The sequence below is a fragment of the Zophobas morio genome, unplaced genomic scaffold (genome assembly GCF_036711695.1).
Source record: "Zophobas morio isolate AGI-343-1 ecotype UQ-CSIRO unplaced genomic scaffold, CSIRO_AGI_Zmor_V1 ptg000026l, whole genome shotgun sequence".
NCBI classification, from domain to species: Eukaryota; Metazoa; Arthropoda; class Insecta; order Coleoptera; family Tenebrionidae; genus Zophobas; species Zophobas morio.
In genome coordinates this window covers 15,932,417-15,952,865 of record NW_026972131.1, presented here as the reverse complement: position 1 = coordinate 15,952,865, position 20,449 = coordinate 15,932,417, and the positions used below count along the sequence as shown (strand labels likewise).

General features: G+C 39.6%; 4 protein-coding genes, 1 long non-coding RNA gene and 1 other non-coding gene across 6 annotated transcripts in view; 4 read left to right on the top strand and 2 right to left on the bottom strand.

Annotated features, from left to right (window-relative positions):
* Nucleotides 1–69: 69 nt before the first annotated feature.
* LOC135136442 (corepressor interacting with RBPJ 1) lies at nucleotides 70–1,193 on the bottom strand. Its single transcript, XM_064065705.1, has 2 exons — nucleotides 624–1,193; nucleotides 70–564 (listed from the first exon to the last, which is right to left on the bottom strand). Exons 1-2 carry the CDS (start codon nucleotides 1,039–1,041, stop codon nucleotides 140–142), a joined length of 843 nt encoding a protein of 280 aa, XP_063921775.1. The 5' UTR covers nucleotides 1,042–1,193; the 3' UTR covers nucleotides 70–139.
* A 149-nt stretch (nucleotides 1,194–1,342) lies between these two features.
* LOC135136440 (BTB/POZ domain-containing protein KCTD9) lies at nucleotides 1,343–3,041 on the top strand. The gene is made up of 4 exons (XM_064065702.1): nucleotides 1,343–1,594; nucleotides 1,645–2,425; nucleotides 2,477–2,700; nucleotides 2,751–3,041. Exons 1-4 carry the CDS (start codon nucleotides 1,541–1,543, stop codon nucleotides 2,865–2,867), a joined length of 1,176 nt encoding a protein of 391 aa, XP_063921772.1. The 5' UTR covers nucleotides 1,343–1,540; the 3' UTR covers nucleotides 2,868–3,041.
* Nucleotides 3,042–3,286: 245 nt separating this feature from the next.
* Nucleotides 3,287–5,233, top strand: Lost (lost). Its single transcript, XM_064065747.1, has 5 exons — nucleotides 3,287–3,475; nucleotides 3,530–4,071; nucleotides 4,120–4,310; nucleotides 4,366–4,588; nucleotides 4,639–5,233. Exons 1-5 carry the CDS (start codon nucleotides 3,415–3,417, stop codon nucleotides 5,017–5,019), a joined length of 1,398 nt encoding a protein of 465 aa, XP_063921817.1. The 5' UTR covers nucleotides 3,287–3,414; the 3' UTR covers nucleotides 5,020–5,233.
* Nucleotides 5,220–20,449, bottom strand: part of LOC135136466 (serine/threonine-protein kinase 32B) — a 28,994-nt gene continuing 13,764 nt past the window's right edge. Inside the window, exons 4-11 of the mRNA XM_064065745.1 lie at nucleotides 8,595–8,760; nucleotides 8,382–8,541; nucleotides 6,899–6,936; nucleotides 6,410–6,571; nucleotides 6,218–6,363; nucleotides 6,040–6,165; nucleotides 5,855–5,992; nucleotides 5,220–5,676 (exon numbers count right to left, since the gene is read on the bottom strand). Coding sequence (XP_063921815.1) covers nucleotides 5,290–5,676; nucleotides 5,855–5,992; nucleotides 6,040–6,165; nucleotides 6,218–6,363; nucleotides 6,410–6,571; nucleotides 6,899–6,936; nucleotides 8,382–8,541; nucleotides 8,595–8,760 — 1,323 coding nt within the window. The 3' untranslated portion in view covers nucleotides 5,220–5,289. The remainder of the gene's footprint in view (nucleotides 5,677–5,854; nucleotides 5,993–6,039; nucleotides 6,166–6,217; nucleotides 6,364–6,409; nucleotides 6,572–6,898; nucleotides 6,937–8,381; nucleotides 8,542–8,594; nucleotides 8,761–20,449) is intronic.
* LOC135136471 (uncharacterized) lies at nucleotides 9,272–10,448 on the top strand. Its single transcript, XR_010281712.1, has 2 exons — nucleotides 9,272–10,277; nucleotides 10,333–10,448. It is a non-coding gene; the product is annotated as an uncharacterized LOC135136471 (long non-coding RNA).
* Trnas-gga (transfer RNA serine (anticodon GGA)) lies at nucleotides 9,786–9,862 on the top strand. The gene has a single exon. It is a non-coding gene; the product is annotated as a tRNA-Ser (tRNA).

Sequence of the window (20,449 nt, the reverse complement as noted above, 5' to 3'; positions counted from 1 at the left end):
AAATTGACACAAACGCTGGCGCCATCTACTTAGCGCGGGAGGTTTAAATGTGTAAATTAAAAAGTTAAGTTTCAGAACACATTTATTATTTACTAAAATATACATGTTATACACAGATAATTAAGAATAGAATATACAATTATGAGCGTCTCTTTTTACGATTTTCGTAATCTGAACTGTCAGATTTGCGTTTTTTGTTTCTCCTGTCGTCGTCGTCATCGTTGCGTGAGTGTTTCTTCCTATCCCGTCTTCGATCTTCCTCAGAACTGGAACTATCTCGCCGTTTCTTTTCTTTCTTCGCACCTTTTTCTAATTTTTCCAACTTCTTCAAAAGAGCTTTCTTCTGTTTTTTCGACAGGGATTTGATGAAAGACACAGCTGAGTTTTCCTCTTCATTTGGAATGTAATCGTAATTCGCGGTCCCTGTATTGTTCAAATACTGCTTCTTGATGGCCAAACCGTCTTCTTTCATTTGTTCAACCAGCGACTTTTGATCCATAATAGATGCAGACTCCAATGACCTTGCCACACTTGTGGAGAGACTATACATTGGACATTCCTTATCTGAAACAACACCACTGTTAGCTAGTTTAACTCATTGGCGAATTTTATTAAGATCATACCTGTGTTGATATGTCCCCACTTGTGGCACTTGATGCACCGGACGTTCCTCACTTGGATTCCAAAAGGCTGATCCCGTATTTCTTGGTCGCCTTTGCAGTAACTCTCGCGGGGTGCATTATACTTCCTTTGCCACTCAAACTTATATTCTGGTTCGTTGTCTTCGCGTTCTCGTTCCTTCCGAGCACCAGGCGGGGGCTCATACATAAAGTTTATACTCAACTTATCCTTGCTTTCTTTACTAAGCATAGCTTTATTATCGTGCAAGTCTTGTTCTTTTTCGTACTGTTGCCGCAGCTCCTCTTGTTTCTTTTTGTAGGCATCGGCCTTCTGTTCTGCCATCCATACTCGTTTCAGGTTATCCCTCGACGCTGGATGGAAGAATTTTTTGCACATATAATTGTTGAAACCTTTACCCATTTTGCCTGTGTGTGTTGTGAACTTTTAAACACTTTGTATATACTTTATTTACGTGTTAACACAACTTGCGTAAACTATACAAAACGATGACGTAAAATTAAAATACACGGAATTGTTATCATTGAAAATGGCCGTGCTGAGGAGGGGATATTTTCCCCAACCGTGGCTGTCACCTGTCACCTGTCGACATTCGGCAGCACCAATATTGAGCATGAAAATCACTAGGTGCAACGAGTTATTTCGTATTTAACTCTTAAAAATACGCAGTGCGCTCTTTTCCCGTTATACAAAATTACAAAAGCTATCATTTGTGCGCATTTTGCGCAAATGTCGAGATTAAAATCCCACGTAGTTCGATTTTTTTTGCAATTTTTTTACGTCCAGGGGTGCCAATTCCGCACGCTAAAAACACCTGTGTGACGTTTTGCGACGTTGTTTTGCCAAAATTTCGCAGTTAACATTCCGCAAATTTATTGTGATTGTTTCGTTTCCAATTAAAATGAGTGAAAAACGGGTGATTCTTTATAAAAATGGAACAAACACAAAAGGCGAAGTAATTTAAAGCGATTTTGTAACTACGAACTTTAATAACTTTTTTTTTAGATTTTCGTGGTTCCGCGAACCTTGGAAGAGCTGATGAGCCAAGCGTATTTAAAGTTCAACACAAAAGTGAGACGAATATTTATAGAAGATGGCACAGAAGTGCACGACATTTCTTTTATACGCAATAACGACAACCTGTACATATCCTGCGGCGAAGATTTTATAGTTCCTCCGAAAGATGAAGCAAAACGGATCAAATGCTCTGAGTGGGTGACGTTAAACGTCGGCGGAAAATACTTCACGACTTCGAAAAGCACCTTGACCACGAAAGAACCTGAGAGCATGCTTGCGCGGATGTTCGCAGGCGACGACGACGGGTACCTGTTCACTCCGAGCAATATTGATAAAAACGGCGCTTTCCTAATAGACAGAAGTCCCTTGTATTTTGAACCCATCATAAACTATCTTAGAAATGGTCAATTAATATATGATAATAACATTAATCCGGAAGGGATTCTAGAAGAAGCGAGATTTTTTGGTATTGAGTCTATTGTGCCCACTCTAGAGCAGATAATAAACCAGCAGAATGTGAATAGGGATAACTTACCTTTAACTCGACGAGATGTGATAGACGCCTTAATCAGAAGTGCCTACACCACAGAATTGAGGTTCCAAGGAGTCAATTTATCAGGCTCAGATCTAAGCAAGTTAGATCTGCGCTACATCAATTTCAAATACGCGAATTTACAAGGTTGTAAACTGACCGGCTCAAATTTGAGCTATTGTTGTTTGGAGAGGGCCGACCTGTCGTACGCTAACCTCGACGGGGCGCAACTACTTGGTAAAGAGATAAATCTTGAATTCAAAATATGTGTAACGCTACTTTTTTTAGGCGTCAAGTGTCTCTGCGCCAATTTAGAAGGCGTCAGCATGAAGAACTCAAATTTCAAGGACCCGGCCGGCGGCAGGGCAAACATGGAGGGCGTAAACCTCAAAGGGGCAAACCTAGAGGGCAGCGACATGGGAGGCGTTAATTTGAGAGTGGCGACTTTGAAAAACGCCAATCTGCAGAACTGTGATTTGAGGGCCGCTGTTCTTGCTGGAGCTGACCTAGAGGTGCTAGGGTGTTTCAATATTTTTTTTTATACTAACTGGTACATTTTTAGTTCTGTGATTTATCAGGCAGTGATTTACACGAAGCTAATTTAAGGGGTGCCAACTTGAAGGACGCAGCGTTTGAATTAATGCTCACTCCGTTGCACATGTCCCAGACTATTCGTTAACTCAATGGTTGTCAAGAACGGCCTGTGATTAGCTGTGTTTCATGTACATGTTTTGTAAAATTTTGTTCAAATGAGATAGTATAGGTTGTGCTAATACCTCTAAGGTGAATACTCAGTTTTTAACGTGATGAGTAATTTAAGCAAAATAAGTAATAAAACGATTATTTAACGCTAGGGGTGGTTTATTTTGGTGTTAATTCTCCTGTCTTCAAAAGTAGCATGAAGTTTGTTAATAAAACAATTTTTTTTTTGGTTAGTTATGACGTCATTTATATTTTTTATGAAGGAATTAAAAAAAAAACTAGAAAATTAGAATTGTGCATTCTAAATGAAGAGCCCGCAGCGACAATAAATTTTTTGTTAGGGTAGGGAGGCGTTGCCCACGCATTCCCTGCAGCGCCGCCCCTGTCTCCAGCATCTGCACATGTGACCTTGTGCGAAACGTCAAAATGGCTCGGTAACCAAGAAAAAGATAAACACTTCGAAAGTGGGCATTTATTTGCGCGATAGTGAATTTGTGATAACATTTCTGAATGAAACACCGAAAATGAGCAGCGAGGAAAACATCCCCGAGGCGAAAACCGAGAATCAACAACCGGAAAGCGACGGTAAGCACTTTCGTCATTTTGGTTATGAGAAAAAAAAACCGCAATTTTCCTCAGTTGAAAACAGTTCAAAGCAATCTTTTCGTAAAAAAGTGTGGGAATATCTCGAAAAGAATAAATTGGTCAATTTCCCTCGACCCGTCTTCGGGCGTATTCCTAATTTCAAGGGGGCCGAAAAAGCGGCGACTAAGCTTCTGGAGCTCGAAGAGTTCAAAACCGCCAAATCCGTCGAGGTGAACCCCGACAAGCCTCTGGAGGCGTCGAGGGCCCTCGTCGTCGAGAACGACAAGATTCTTTATGTGCCTGTCCCGCAGCTTCAGGAGGGACTTTTGAAAAAACTGTCGTTTTGCAACGACGACAAGCCCAAGAACATCAAACAGACTGTGACTAGATGGGGGATAGAAACCCTGGGGAAAAACGTAGAGTTCGGGGATGAGTTAAGCATCGACTTGCTCGTGTTAGGGAGCGTGGCGGTGTCAAGGGATGGCCGCAGGATCGGCAAAGGTAAAGGATTCGCCGATCTGGAGTATGCCGTTCTTAAGGAAATGAAAGCTGTCGACGACAACACGACAATCGTGACGACAGTTCATGACGCACAAGTCTGTTATGTGTTGCGTACAAGTAGGTTTTTTATTTTAACGTTTCAGGTCTTTGATACTCTTCCAAATGACATTTTTCAAAAACATGACGTGCCTATTGATTATATTTTGACGCCAACACAAATCATTAAAATCGAGAAAAAACTGCCAAGACCAGAGGGGATCTATTGGGATTTGCTTTCTCAAAGGCAATTGAACGAAATGCCGATTTTACAAAAAATTAGAGACGCTCAATCCAGGTAAATTTTCGTATCAAGGGCGTTTTTTGTAATTACAAAAAATACTTTGTTGAAGTGAGGGTAAAGATATCGCTTTGAAAGAGGTCGATACCGACGCCGAAACCGAAGACAAACGGCGATTGCCGAAGATAAAGCGGTATCCTCCACCTAGACCAAAATCCGAGAGAATAGTGCCAGAAGACGCGATTACAGATAGTACCAACAATACGAAACCGCGGAGAAGACGTTTCTTTAAAAGATCTAGATCGGCGCAAGTGACGAAAGAAAACGAAGATCCCGTTAGTAACTTTGGATTTTTGTTGTATTCGTGTTATGTCGATGATTTCAGGGCAACAAAGAAAACGACGTCTCGCAAACGCTGAAAAAGAGGCCCAGGACTTTCCGTCGTAATTCGCGTCGATTGCAAGTTGATTTTTCTCTAGTCGTGAGCAACATCGACAAGAACGTGCGCGTGCGTCACTTGAAAGACGCCCTAATCGACCACGGGATTAAGCCTAATAACATCACATGGCGCGGATACAAGGGGTTCTGTTATTTGCACTACGTCAAACCGGTGAGTAAAGAGGTGGAAGAGAAACCGTTCGCCGTCGACAACGTGATCGAGATACTCCAGACGCTGAAGCTGAATTCCGAATCCTCGAACAATCTGAGCGTTAAAGTTATGGAACCGATCACTCGAATCGAGACGACCGACGTAACTGCCGTTTAAGATCGAGCGATTCGTCTTCTCTGGCTTCCATTACTTGCCTTAGTAGTACTTTGCCTTTTTTAGTGTTATTCAGAGTTTGCCATTGAGTACAAGTTTTCAGTTCCTGTATTGTGTAAAAAGGTGATCTTTAGAAGACTAATTTTTTATAAATGGGCTTTAATGTTTGATGTAACCTATTTGTAATTTGTTGGAGAATATAATTTTTTTCCAGTTAGTTTTTTTATTAAAAAAAATATATTTTGGTACATCGCGACTTTGATAAAAAAATGCTCAGGTGCCATCGGTTCGGTCTACCGGTGAAGGAGTTCTGTCAATGAAGTCTATGTTTTGGAGCTTGTTGTGGATGTCGTTAACGGACGACCCTTCCGTTTCTGGTAGCGGTAATTGACTTTTATTATTACTACCGTCAGTGTTTGTTTGACACTTGGGATTGATGATTGTTGCTTCAAGTTTGGGACAACCGGTACACTTGTGGATCTTTTCGCGAGGTTCGGTTTCTTCTTTTAAAGGATCAGACGACCTCATCGCCAATTCCAGCTCTTTCTCCCAGGCTTGCTCCTTCCGTTCGCGCTCCCTGCGCTCCAGCTCTTGATACCTGTTGTATACTTTAAAGTCGGGAATTATGCTCCCGGGATGCTCCATCGGGGAATCCGCGTCCTGAAAATGCGAAAAGCAACGGTAAACAACCCCTTCCCCTCATAAATACGAAAGGTCTAGCCGCCGTCAAATCCTTATTACACCCCTCGACCGCAAACTCTACGATTCATAATAGCTTAGCGACGCTTGCGGCCACTCGGAAGGTAGATAAGCGTCTTATTACGGGAGCCAAACCCACCAATTCAATGCTCATCGGTCCCTGGATCTCCCTGATCGACCTCTGCTTCGCCAACCTCTTCTTCTTCTTGTGCAGCGGCTTCGTTTCGATAATCATCTCTTCGAGCTCGAAAGTCGGATCGCAATTCAAATGATCTTTCTACAACAAACGATTAAAACAAAAACCATTCAGTTTACGCGGCTTACGGGAGGCATAAAGTACGGCTTGTACTGTCTCTGGAACACCCGATCCATGTCGAACTTCTTGAGGCACTTGACTTGTTTGAGTTCTTGTATGTTTGAAACCCTCAAGCCCGGACTAATACAAAGCAACTGAAATAATTCCATTGAGCCAAACTATGATTCGGATGGAAATAACGTTTACCCTAGAAATTAAATCAATTATCCCTTCGCTCCAATTCTGTGGGTAATCTAATCCAATTTGAAATAAGATCCTGACTTCTTGGATGCTGGTGTTGGAATGGATGTCGAACGGGCGGACTCCTTTCAGCATCTCGTAAGCCACCACGCCTGAAACCGTCGTCAGCGTGCTGTCGTTTCAAAAAAAATTTGTTACCTAAAGACCACCAGTCGACGGGATAAGAATAGCCGACGCACAGGTCCATGGCGCAGTCGAAGATTTCGGGGGCTATGTAGGGCTTAGTTCCTGACATAGAGGTCGCCAAGTGTGAGTCCTCGAGGACTGTGGCTATGTTGAAGTCGGTGATGTGGAAGTGCCCTTTGTCACAGAAAACAGAATTAACCCAGCACGCACAAGTTAAGCCACAATACTAATTCTCTAATTTTGTAACTAAATAACGTATTGTGAGCGGCTAATTTTTAGTTGGTTGTTTAAAATTGGCGTTTGATTTGATTCTCATATCCACTCTCGTAAATAAATTTTTAATTTGATTTCAGCCCACCTCTTCAGTTAATGGAGTTGTGCACTATACTAAGGATTTTCTGTATTAAAGCCAAGACGCGAAATTCACGGCATGATTGCGAGGTTTACTGAATCATCATAAATTAATTTACATCTCCTGGTTTTAACACATGCGCTTCTTACCTTCTTCGTCCAGCAATATGTTATCCGGCTTTATGTCCCTGCAAAAATAACGTTCGCATTACCATAAAATGAAAAGAAAAGATCGAAATCGCGTCGTTCCGTTTAACGATTGACATTTGAAATAAAAATCTGCGATTTAGGTGAAATGCGGTGAACGATATAACGGTTTCCCAGAGTCAGACCTTTAATTATTACCCTGGAGAAGCAGAAAATGAAATTGGTCTGGTTAAGTTTCGAACCGAGTTATATGACCTGCGAATTGTGCTGGGATTTCGTTTTCGACCAAGTTCTTTTTCTTGCCTGAATTATTAAATCCGCGCCTCGGTTGTCTGTTTTATTCCACTTAGTTAGATTGTTGTCTCGAGAGGGGGTTTTAGGTTTCGCTTAGGAGTTGTGGAATTTTTAATCAAAAGAATCGATTGTTTGAAGCTGGGAACGATTTAGTGGAGAAGTTCGAGTTGGTGTTAAGTTTTCAATAGGACTAAGTTAGTTAGAGTATTAGTGCGTCCGGTGTATACTTACTTTCACGAGACTGCCCTTTCTGCGTCCATATATAAGTTTCGTTTTATTTATAGTTCACGTCGTTGCCAACGCTACCGTATTATGAGAACGCGGAACGTACTGATGAAAAAACTCCGGGAGAAGAGATACAAAGAGCGCTAATTTAAGAAACCGGAGACGGTATCAATGCAATTTCAAAATAATAAATCTGAAATGATAGAAATTGCTCAAATAAGTCAAAGAAATCGTTTCCCTTTAGAATCAGTAGCTATTTGGTTTGAAAAAACGAATGAAGAGAATATCTTTTATTTTTTGACGGCAAACAAAGGATCGTTATTGTGTCCGGGGTTTCAATAGACGGATTAGTTAACAAATGAAAGACTCGCATACTCTCGAGAGGAAAGATTTCATATCCTGTCTTATTTTCATCGAAGATGATTTTCTTTCAGATTTTCACATCAAAGCACGAGAGTTGTAATCAAGACGACAGAGTAGCGCGTACTCGTACGAGTATAAAACACTCCTTTTCATCCCAGACGTCAGACGCGAAAAGGAAACAATCTCTCAATTCCCTAGCGGATAATTGCTTGCTGACCGCCGCGGTAAATGTAAATAAATAATTCATTGCTATGGCAAAGCACGTAAAGTACACGTTCCTATAAAAAACCGGCCACGTTTCTAAACATTACCTCCGGGATAAATACCATCGCTAGACCTAATTCAGGACGCAGAAGTTTACACAAGTTCATTACTCGACTCGAGAATGTGACCGTGTCGTTCGAGGCAGATTCGCTCCTACAAACTCGAAAACTGTTGAGTTTTTCCTCCATTATCGAGTTAATCCTTTAATCTGATCCCTAATTACAAGCAACTCAATTCCGACGAAATTATTTTTCCCTTTATTTGCCGACGCGAGATTTGTTTTTCCAGCTGACAATGATCGATGTAGACGCCGCAGACCTAATTAAAACCCTCTACCGACCTGTGCACTATGTGCTTGGACTGAAGATAGTCGAGAGCCAGCGCCAGCTCGCACACCATCAGCTTGACGGCGTCCTCTGAAAAGTTCACTTCTTGCTGGATGTGATAGCGCAGGTCGCCTCCCAGCAGGAGATCCGTCACCATGAAAAGATCTTCTTCGTCTTCGGAGACAAAATTGGTTATCGGAAAGTCGGTATCAATTGCTTATACTAACCTTGAAATGAAAACCAAATATTGACGAGAAAGGGATGTTCTAATCTCGTCAGGATTTCCACCTCTCTGAGCACATTTTTAAGGGCGTCGCGTTCCATGCATTGGTGTTTGTTCATGTATTTCATGGCGAACATCTGTTTCGAATCCTTTTTCTGAACAATGCACACCTGGAAAAAACGGGCCGGGATCAGCGATTTCCCGGAAATTGATCGACGTACAACACCTGCAGGGATTTATTTATTTGATTTGATTATTGTTCGCTATTTTTACCCGAATTAAATAATTGCTGCAAACGAATTACACAAACATTGATTTAGCAGACAACTGTGCTTTGTTAATTCATTTACCTATACAAACCGATGCAAATGTGCGAGCGACCAAAAAATAACTCGGGCAAATACACTCATTGCGTTGAATGTAACACCGAAAAAGTAGTAACGAATTTAAAAATGCCGCGAACTGCAATAACCAATCGGAGAGCCACGTTCCGGTGACGAAACCGGCAATTTCTTCCTACTGTCTACGTCAGCGACAGAGTTTTTACTTTAAAGGAAACCGTCTGCACCACTACGTCGAACCTAAAATTCCCAACGCCTCTCAACTTTCGACCCAGGGATTTCCCGTTTTTTCTCCAAGCGAAACTACACCTGAACAAATACAATAACGTCAAAACGAATAAAATCGCGCGATATTGACATAAATAAATCAAATGTTTTGTGTGTACTCGGCGAACTGGTCGTGTCGCAGACGGCGGAAAGTTTTTTCGACCAACCCACGAAAATCCAAATAATTTAATAATTACGTCGGACTTTTCGAGCGGAGGTAGATCGAGTCTGGAACCTAACAATAAAATAAAATTTTTCAAGTGAACGTTACTACTAGTAAGGCCCCTTTAGAACACAATACGTTTTTAATGCTTTTAGCCTGGTTTTCAAGATAACTTTTGAAAAGTTAAAATTTTAAAAAAATTTGCCCGGGTTTTCGAAGTCACCCTTTTTTAAAAAAGTCAAAATTTTAAGAAATATATCCTGTTTTATCAAACGTGAATACGGTTTCGGGCAAAAAAAGTTACCATTTAAAAACACTTAAAATTCGTCTTTTTCCCTTGGTATTTTAACAGTCTTCTTAATTAAAAGTTAAAATTCGCTTTGTGGCGGCACAATAACACGTCGGTAAGCAGAGAAAGATAAGTGGCTTCGTGGTCCAGTGGTAAAGATACTTGCCCGGAAAGCAAAGAGACGTGGGTTCGATTCCCACCGAGGCATGACATTTTTCTCTGCTTACCTACAAATTTTTATCACCTTACACGCTTCAGATGATTTTGTGGTTGATTGCACTTGGGAGGAGGAGAATGCTAAAAAAGCCCCGTTTGTGCGAATATTACCAAAACATTTTTCGGTAAAAGATGTCACATATGTGAGAAAAAGACAAGGATGCTACTTCATTGTGAAATATACTTTTGAAAACGGGGATGACCTCCCAACAGGAAAGTGATTGTCAATCGGATTAATAAATATTCGCCTGCAGATACCATGATCGTATCTGAATGGATAGAACCACCGAAATCTATCAACATAGAGTACCTCGTTTGGTGCAGATGCAGCCGGATGGATTTTGAGTCGCCCATACAAACACCAAAATTATGGACTGTTAAAAATGCCCTGGAAAAATTTCACTTATAAAGGTAATTAGGGAGATATTTAAAATAATATGAATTGTTCCAATGTTTTTAATTTTAGGACCGTTAAATAGTTATGCTGATGAAACCTCTATATTACTTGTTATATGAAGAATTTAAACTGAAAATGTATTTAATTTTTTTCAAAGAAGGGACTAAACTTTCATATTATATTTATGTTTCCTGCCAAGTGTATTTTTCAATTAGTTTCAAAGCTTAGTAGTAACGTTTCATCATGAATGGATTAAGCATCTTCAATGTGTCATTATGTCAGCAGCTGGATTATATGGTCTTCATTTTTTATGTATGAGCATTTTTAAAACTCGTGCGTCACATCTGTAATATATGGACCACTCGAAAAGTTGGATCAGCGGAATAATCGTAAAAAATTTCTATCGAGTTCGCATAAAAGTTTCCTGCCAAAAATGGATATAATCGCGTGAGAGCTTCACATAAATCAAGTTGTTTAAAACCGGGTTTTACACTCATCGTGGGATGTGTTTTTCGCGGTAAGCCCGCTTTTTAAAGTTTGCGAATAATCAAGCCCATTTTTTAACTTCGTTGCAACGCACGGGAAAAAGTTTTCACGTTGCGAGAATAACTATTTACCTTTTCTGTTCTATATTGTCTTTAACCGTGTTCGCTTCTCGTCGATGCGCCACTTTCGCTCCTAATTAAACCGGCTTGAGAAACGAGCGCGTGTCTTTCCCCCGATTATTCTTTCCCATATTATTACAGCCCTCCCATTCTCCATCCATCTCATCGTTCCGCTACAAATTTGGCAACTGAAGACAGCGATTAAGTTGGAGGCGCGTCACTCGTCAGACAGTGTTGTGCTTCGCACAATTACGTCTCCAAACTTCCCCATGCAAATAAAATTGAAGCCTCTATCCAATTTATGACAAGTTTGGGACGTCGTTTCGCTCACGAGAGGGCTAAGCTCCGGTACTGTTTCGGTCGAATCAGAAATACACGCCTTCGGCGACGGTTCCGACTAAGCCCTAGATAGCTAAAAATCGCCCCGAGTCCACAATCCCCGCTTAATAAAGTTACCCCGAGCACGGGGATACAGAGGAACAAACATAAACGGTTCGTGGCCGGTTTGTTCGTCGAAAATAATAAAAATTTCCATAGTCTCGGGGGATCTCTCCACGAAAAATATGTTGCCGAGAGGAGGTTCGTCGAGTCCGCAGGGAACCGCTTCGGTAATTACTCGAAAGACGTTTATTTTTCATTTATTTAGCGTTTTCGCAGCAATTTGTTGTTTTAGTGCTGAGAAATTAAGATTAATTAACCAAATAACAACTGTGCACTGATTAAAGAGCAGACACATTCGTGAATTTTAAGCGGACAAATCGAACGTTCGACGGAGAGCTCGGGACGTGCACTATTTATATCTGGGTGTGTATTTTTAAAATTGAAAGACTCGTCTGAAGAAGACATACTGCTGTAAAATCCATAAAATAACTAACTGCGCGCTTCAAACTGAAAATAACCCAGTTTACGCTAGCATGAATAACAAATGGCGCAGTCGGTAGGATGTAAAATTAAACACTTGGAAGTGGAAGACAGTGACATTCATGGTAACATACTTCCAACCACAAGCCATAAAGTAAGGAAATGGCGTCTTTAGTCCATCCCTTGACGATGTCCTCAACAGTCCGCAAAGCGAGAGTTAGCCCTAAAACCAGCAATTCTCGTCAGTTTTGCTGGACGATCCGTACACCAGATACGACGTCTTCCACCGCCAAATGTTGCGATTTGATCCAGAGATTATCCTTTTTTATCGGACCGATTTGCGCTCGAGCAGTTTCCTTTAAGGAAACCTCTTTATAATCACCGTTCCTGTTTCGTTTCGTATTTACTTTACAAAGTAAATGTCTAGATTCTAGATTTACATCAACCGAGATCGATGCACGAAAATTGCATTATGACGTCGAACGTTAAGGCGCTTTATTAAATGCGTCCCTCCTTTGTTTGGATAGGACAAAGGCGGGATATGAAGACTAGACTGGATGGTCTAAATTCATTCAAAAAACAAATTGTTGTATAGTAAAGTATAAACAAAAATTCTGGCAGCAGGCGGAAAAAGCCGGTGCTACCTATTTTAATTACAAAAAAAAGTTTCGACGCGCACGACTGCTCTGCCTCCGGCGTCACAGACTACAAACAGCGCAGATCGTGATAGAGGTATCGCATTTATTATTCGTCAAAAATGTATCCGTATACAGTATGACGTTTTAATTCCCCAATCCCCACGTCACGTTAATATTTCTCAAAGGAACAAACTCAGATGCAGTAATTATTGCTACTGAAACTCTTGGATATGCGGCAAACTACTGGAGAATTAATACAATACGCTTTCTCCTCCTGGTGCAGTTCCACAGCAAACTTTCTGTATATAGAAACTACCATTGTATTATTTACACCCCGCACTGACAACTACCTTTTAAAAAAACCACCTTTACGACTTTTGCAGCTGTTAAGCCTGAAGCATTCCTGACAAACGGCGCAGTCGGTGGGATGTCAAATCGCTTTTATTAAATCTTTAAAGTGAACACACTCTTTAGCAAATCGTTTTGCGTTTTTCATAAACGGCGCGTCGTGACAGTACATTTTTTGCCCAAGTGCTCCTCCCGCTTTGAAATTGTGACCCATATCGCCGATGGCTATTCCCGTCTACAATTTACGGTTATCTCCGTTTTTCCTTTTCAAACTAGAATTTTTATTTGAGGCTTCAGAAGGTACGCACTCTTTGTAATTTTCGTGTCTGAATCATATCCCTCTTCTGATTTAACTCTTTCGCTTTGTGGAGGATTTTTCGAGTTAAAAAAGCCGCGGGCCCACTTCCAGGAGAACGAAAATGCGTTTCACAAACAGAGGATATTTTCAAAGTAATGATCAAGTCACGCTATTGTCGTGTCGTACGTCATTAGGGATCGTGGAAAAGTGTGCGGACTTCGGGCTATTCCTACGCGGGTTGAGTATGATTGTCACGCTTTTTGTATTCTTTGTGCTTTAATACACGACTGGTAACTAGGTTTTGGATAAGTTGATTGAAAAAATAATTAAAACTCTGATAGGAGTTAACGAGATTTTCTAGTAAAAGGTCGATAATGTGTAATTAATTTTAAAGTTTAGCGGGATTGTTAATTAACGCCTGCTGGACTTCGGGGAGGAAACTTTGGCGTACATGGCAACTTTATAAGTTAGCTACCCATCGGTCTCTCAAGATTTGATCATCGAACAGTTTATGTGGCAACTGAATTGCGAGCATTTTGTTTCCTCGAGTAATTTGGTCACCAATTCAGTGAAACGCCCCGTATAATATTTACATACATTATCCAAACCCCGTCGAGCAGAAACGAATCGAATCAGATCATTTTAGAGCATTCAGGAGAGCAAGATTTCAGAAACAGAGTAATTAAATTGCAACAGTTTAACCTAACAAAGTTGGAATCTTGTTTATGAATAATTAATGTTGAGAACAGTTAATAATATGCAGCCAAACTTTCGAAAGCTACAAACGTATTTCCACCAAGCCCATCTGGGAAACAACAATCTTGTTGTTATTGTTTGAAGCCGGTTCGTTCCAACTTCCGGAAAAAGAAAAATGTGCAACTTTGCCTCGAGGCAGAAAAAAACTCGACGAAACAATTAAAGAAATGGCGACCTTGTTTTGTGAGGAAACAAAGTGGCCCTCGGTCTTAGAAGTTTTAGGGTTGATTAGACTCCAGACCCAATTTCCTCCATCTTTCAACAAAATAAACTTAACATTGTACGATCCACGGTCACACGAATAACTTTACAAAATCAATACAAATTTAATAAAACGGCAATAAAAAAGTTTGGGCAGATAGCCGTCAGGTCAACTTAGTTCCCGGGGGAACACAATAAGAAGCGAGTTCATACCAAAACTCAATTTTGGTAATATAAAAACAACTTTTCCAACGTAAAGACGCCTCATTTTGGAGTTCAGAGAAACGATTGAAGAAAATAAAGGGAATTGTTTCGGAAGTTTTAGATCGATTCGTGCAAAAATGATTCCATAAAAAGCACGTTTGTAAGTAACTAGATTACCTTACAACTAAAATTGATTGAAATATTAAATCGACGATCGTGACTCCATCTCTGAAGTATTAAAAAAAGTCGAGCGGAAAATTTGTCATCCTCAGAATTACGTATGTAGATCATCTTCGATCGATCTTTTTATCTCGTGTGATGAAAATGTTTCCGTCACGAATATTCTGTTTGATGCGTTTTCTGTTCGGAACGCTCTCGACGATTCTCCGTCCTCCTACACGTTTGTTTTTTTTTGCCATTTTCGCCGACTACAAACGAAACAAACAACATGCAGCGTTCTTTCCGATTCACAAAGTGAGCCAGTTTTGATCCGCGAACGTCTAATGAGAAAAGAAAACATCTTTGTTGTCTTTAAAGCGAATCGATGCCATATTATCTGGCGAGAACTGAACTCAATTTAAATATTCATGGGAATGGGTTTAATGCGTCTGTTTATTAATATTTATTGGAGCCCAACCCCGTCTGAGCTTTGGGAACTCTCCTAAATCGGTTCCACTTCGTCCAACTCGTTCCAACCCCAACGAGCAACACCCAGAACGTCCAGAACTTTTCCATTCCCTGCGACAACCGCAAATATTTAATAACCAAAACAAAGCGAAAGTTTCCCAAGGCGTGCAAATCGTCCGAGTCTTCTAAAACTCGGTCACTTTAATATTCCGAGTCCGTTTTTCCGTCGCGGTGTTTACGAATTGTTTTAATGGGCTCTGGAGATTTCTAAAGAATAATAATCGCATTTGGCAGAAATTACGATCAAAATAAATTCATTATGAACGTATTCACTAATTCAAATCTCGTCACGGTAATTATACAGCGTTCGTTTCGTCTTAATTAAAACGGTCGAAACTTCTTTTTATGTGTCCACAGTGAAATAACTCCCTTTAATTAAGACTTGTCGTAAAAACATGTCTTTTCTACTCGAGCCTTCAGACGAAAATTTTATAAAAGTAACGTATGTAAGCGCACAAAGAATCAAACCGCAATGTGCTTGTCGCTTTGAAGTGGCGTTTTTGCTAAGCATTGCTTTATTTTCTACAAACTTGCCGATTTTATTGATTCGAATTTCTCGGCGATCGCCACGCACGTACATACATCAATCAATAAATATTTACTTTCGTTCAACCGCTCGAAAAGATGACAATATACGGTTGAGAAATCGCCCCGAGAGTCGTTAATAATTCAGCACTAAGAGCTTAAATAAACATGCAGCGAATTACGTCTGATTCGGAGAGAATTTCGGCGGATGTTTAATAAAACGAGATACTTTCTTCTCAAATATGCCTGTCTGTCGTTGTTCTCTAAACAACTTTCCTAGTTAAACTTTTAAAAACGATCGCGTCCGCAAAACTTTTATATTCAAGTAAGAAAACTCTCTGAAAATTAACTTCAACACGCGATGCAGACTTCTCTATTGTAAAGAAGTAAAATTTTAACTTCGTTTACACGCATGAATGGAAACAAATTGATTTATACGATGAAGAAACACGATAGGACGCCATAAAGGAAAAACTCGGCTTCCTAACTTGCATGAAACTGATTAATATCGCTGTAAAGTTGGAACATTGAATGGAAAATAAGTTTCGTACTTTATGCAGAAGCGACAATGAAACGAAACTACAAAGTGCTACTAAAACGTATCAATCAAAACCTGACATTTTCGAGCAAATTCACAGCATTGTTGCAACCCATTTTCTCCTCTGAACATTTCAAAAAATGACAAAAGGTTCGCTCATCTGACTTTTTCCTTCTGCATCGCACCGCAATCATCCGTCTTCCTCCAGCTGACCACCTTTCATTAGTACGACGTCGAGAGATGAACTCGCAAGTACCCATCTACCAAGAAGATAAATCTCTTCATCACTTTGTGAAATATAAGGAGCTCTCGATAGTAGACGTGCAAAGACCTCCTCGGAGAATTCCCTCAAGTCACGAGACCGTGTAAAAGTAGAATTTCGAGTCTTCGGAACCCCTCCGAGGATAGACTTTGCAGGAAATACGATTTGTTTAAACTTCGCACTCAATCAGCAAAACAAGAAATGATGTTCGCCGAGAGAAAATTACATTCGAACTAATTGGTGGCAAAAAAGGCGAGCGCCGATTCGCGTAAAACACGATAAACAGAATTAGCCCTTCATCTCGAGGCGGGCGGCGATTAAGCGATTCGATTTATCGACGCGAAAGGGAAACGTTTGCATTTTTTCGGCGCGCTTGTGGTGTTGCGGTTGACGAAAATGCGCGAATTCCGAATTAATTGCTTTTTTTTTAATATCGGTTTGTTGGCTTTGCGTTATCTACAAAGCTGGTCTCTAATTTCTGTTTGCGTTCCACTCCCTGGCGCACATACGGGGTGTTTCGACAGGATCGAATTATTTCCGCTTCGAAAAAAAACTATACTAAAGAGCTTCGCTTACATTAAATAACGCAGATACTATAGGGAAATTAAATTCGCATTTTCGCTACTGTTTTCCTCGTTTTAAGCGCGAAGGAAGCAGGAAAGCAAAGAAACTATAGCGGAGATTAATCGATAACTGCTCGTTTTAAATTCTCGAAAATCCAGACAATGAAAATTTAATAATAGCTCGTTTATTTGCTTAAGTCTGTACGAACAGAACAGCGGCATCGTGAAATAACTCATCACGCGAGAACAATACTGTAATAAGTTTTTCGTTCGTTATTTCGGCAATAAAGGATTGTAATATGTTTCCTATACCGAGCAAAACGTCGTGATTTATTGCAGTTGCTTCACATAAATTTTTAAAAATACACAAGACGTTCATATTTTTTTCTAGCGTGCGAGCTGACGTTTCAAATTTTTTTTTTCTTGTTTGTGGGGGAAAGTGCAAGCTGAGAGCCGCGTCTTTCATTAAAAAAGTAATTAAAAAGCGAGCAGTTTCAAGAAACTCATCAATTGATGAAATATCCCTACAGTGCTTCCTACTTTATTGGTAAGAAAAATTAATAATTGGTTTCTAACATAAAAAATTATTCTGAAGTTATTCAGACAGAGCACATTTTTACATAACGAAAATAAATTGACTGATTCATTCATTTTCTTGAGTCACTCTGTATAAGCAATTCTAAAAAATTTGAATGGAATGATAAATCACCAGTATAGATTTTGTCAGTTTTTAAGGGGGTCCTAAACGGATAAATTTACCGTGTTTCCGATAACCTTAAAATGTTTGCAAGGTTTTTGACCACGTGAATTAAAATTCTGTCCTTTTCATGCTTTTCCTGCGAACATAAATCTCTACTCTGGCTCCCGATTCGTGTGTTATTTTGTATAACTATTTTTATGTTTAAAGTTGCGCCATAACAACAACTAGAGAAATTCTCAAACCTTTTCAACTTCATAAAGTTTTCCCGTTTATGGCTGTTATCAGTTCTTGATTCAGCACAATTCATAACTAAACTTATTAAAGTCAGATAAAATCACTCAATGTCCTTTTATGTAGTGTCGTTCGTTCCGACTTCTTAAATCGCTTGTCCCAATTCCGCTACGTCTGATTCTATTGTCGTTAATGTAATTAACGAAAATCAAAACTAAACGTAAGATGGAACATAAAAGAGACACCGTGCAGCCTTTATTATCCCCACCATTCGAAAACATCTATACAAAAGCGAAAAACAAACTAACCGAGTAAACACCATTCTAGAAGCTTTCCCGCTTTGGTACAAATTGCCACAAGAATCGGATAAAGTCTGATAAGCAGAAAGCAAATCGCAGCTCCAGATCATCATTAAGAAACGGCCAATTAAGGGATCAGCTGAAGCTATTTTTGTTTCAAATTTGCATTAACAAACAATTTTTTATCGATGCGTATTTAATTAATTCGCCTCGAGATAATCGAGCTAGAGAAGCGTGAGTGGAGTTTCATTAAACGCATTCCCAGAGAAGCGATATGAAAGTTTTTCTTGTAATACAAAATTTGTCGATGGAACATCAAACTTCCCAGAAGTTTTTTTCCACGAGAGTGGAGTATAAAATGTTACTTCTACATTTGGCATCTTAAAAAACAAGGCACAATCTTACAAATTTAGCTGTTTGCCCAAAAGCAAACAACCGAAAAAGGCCTAAAACCCTTCAAAAAGCATTAATTTTTATCCACCCCAAAAGTACCCAAATATCTGTAGACCACCAAAAATTGGGCACACGAAAAAAACTGTTGAAATAAAAAAGGGTAATAAAAAAACAGAAAAACCGAAAGAAGTAAACAAAAAAGTAAACAAAAAGTACCAAGTGACTAAGAAAAAAAAATTTGTTTAATAACTCGGGGCGCGCAATTAAATATATCAATCTCAGCCTCAATCTCAGTGTAGTTACGCAACATCTGTGATAATGGTGAACCAATCAAAATGTTAGTACGAGGAGTGATAATAGTATTAAATACGTTCTGGTAAATTTTTATCGAAGTTTTTCATGTTAACTTCACATATCTGACACGTCGGCATTGAAGATAGAAAAAAGTGAAAAAAGTCTATCAGCTGATATGCAAAATATTAATCTGATGCTGAAAAAAAAATCACACCATTATCCTTCGATACATCTTGCATGCAATAGGTAAATTTCAAAAGCTCAACCAATCTAACTTTTATAATGAATGTGAGGAAATTGCTCACAGTTTAAATAGAAAGCCATTTTGGGGTGCTTGAAAACAAGGCATTCTGTGAGTTTTTTAAATTTTTTTCGTTTATTTACTTTTGGGAAAACACTAAATTTGTAGAATTCTACCCTGTTTTTCGTGTGCCCAATTTTTGGTGGTCTACAAATATTTGGGTACTTTTGGGGTGGATAAAAATTAATGTTTTTTGAAGAGTTTTAGGCCTTTTTCGGTTGTTTGATTTTGGGCACACAACTAAATTTGTAAGATTTTGCCTTATTTTTTAAGATGTCAAATGCCCTGGCCCAGAAGTAACATTTTATACTCCACTCACGAGTTTTAAAAAAGTGTATGTCTGGGTGTCCCTAACTCATTATTAAAAACCCTTTTGTTAGTTACGAAAAAAATTAAGCTGAAACTTCGTTAAACGCAGTATCGCAAGAAAAAGACGTGACAAAGTTAATTAAGTTACTCATTTTTAAGCTAAGTGATAAAAATTGGGGTTTCATTAAAAAAAAAAAAAAATTGAATCGTCGTGCTGTAAATTCGACTATGGAAAATATGTTCTTCGTGATTATTACTTATCATGGTTGAGAAACTTGTTACGCCGACAAAATACATACTGACTTGTCGTAGCACCATAAAGCACCCAAAGCTGGCTTATTATCCCACGTCCCCTAGCTCTTTACGGTCGTTTTTCTGTCCGTTCCTCTCCGCCCTAATTATTTCTCCGTCGCTCTCATCCCTCCCGTCCAAATCTACGCTTAGTTATTCCATTTAAATCTCATATTTAATGAAAGAGAAGCGTAATTTTCGTTTCAGTTTTTCTCATTAAACTTTCCTGTTCGCCGAAACAAACTCGCTCCACGTACCGTTGTTTTGTAATCGATGCCGCGTAAACCATGTAACGTTTCTGTGTCCGAAGCTGGAAGCTTTCAACAAATTAGTCATATCTTCGTTCGGCGAAATTAATCGCCGCTCTAATTCCAACGAACGCTGCCCACTTTTCGAGGGAAAAATCCCGCGCGTTTTCGCACGAAGTAATCCGGACTATCGGCTCGGAAGATCGTCTTATTTATCGTGGCTCGGATTTTTGAAAGTCACATATACGTGCAGTCCTAGTTACTCCATAAGCAAATTGCATTAATTATTGATTAAATAATGTCGCAAATGGAACTCGACATCCAGTCTTGAACACTCTGGAATAATTTAATAACTCCGGGGTACACCTCCTTACGAGGGGCTGCTTTATACGACCCCAGCTGCCATATTCTTTTAATAGCACGCTCTATTAATCACCGTTTCTTTCTCTTATTAAAATCTGATGGCAGAGACAAATTTTATTACTATGACTTAATTATGAGCTGCAAAGTTACGCGTGTAACTCGGCCATGATGAAACGTCCTGCGAATTCGAGCCGAATTTAAATGGAACGACGTGATGGACGACTTCGTGTCACCTAGACTTCGTCCCGAGGAACATAAATTCTACCAAGAA

Bases quoted from the DNA above. Each gene is read 5' to 3' on its own strand.
- LOC135136442 (XM_064065705.1), bottom strand. From the start codon at position 1,041: ATGGGTAAAGGTTTCAACAATTATATGTGCAAAAAATTCTTCCATCCA. The intron at 565-623 runs GTATGATCTTAA...GTGTTGTTTCAG, and splicing joins GTGGGGACATATCAACACAG to ATAAGGAATGTCCAATGTAT.
- LOC135136440 (XM_064065702.1), top strand. From the start codon at position 1,541: ATGAGTGAAAAACGGGTGATTCTTTATAAAAATGGAACAAACACAAAA. The intron at 1,595-1,644 runs GTAATTTAAAGC...CTTTTTTTTTAG, and splicing joins GAACAAACACAAAAGGCGAA to ATTTTCGTGGTTCCGCGAAC. The intron at 2,426-2,476 runs GTAAAGAGATAA...TACTTTTTTTAG, and splicing joins CGACGGGGCGCAACTACTTG to GCGTCAAGTGTCTCTGCGCC.
- Lost (XM_064065747.1), top strand. From the start codon at position 3,415: ATGAGCAGCGAGGAAAACATCCCCGAGGCGAAAACCGAGAATCAACAA. The intron at 3,476-3,529 runs GTAAGCACTTTC...AATTTTCCTCAG, and splicing joins TCAACAACCGGAAAGCGACG to TTGAAAACAGTTCAAAGCAA. The intron at 4,311-4,365 runs GTAAATTTTCGT...ACTTTGTTGAAG, and splicing joins ATTAGAGACGCTCAATCCAG to TGAGGGTAAAGATATCGCTT.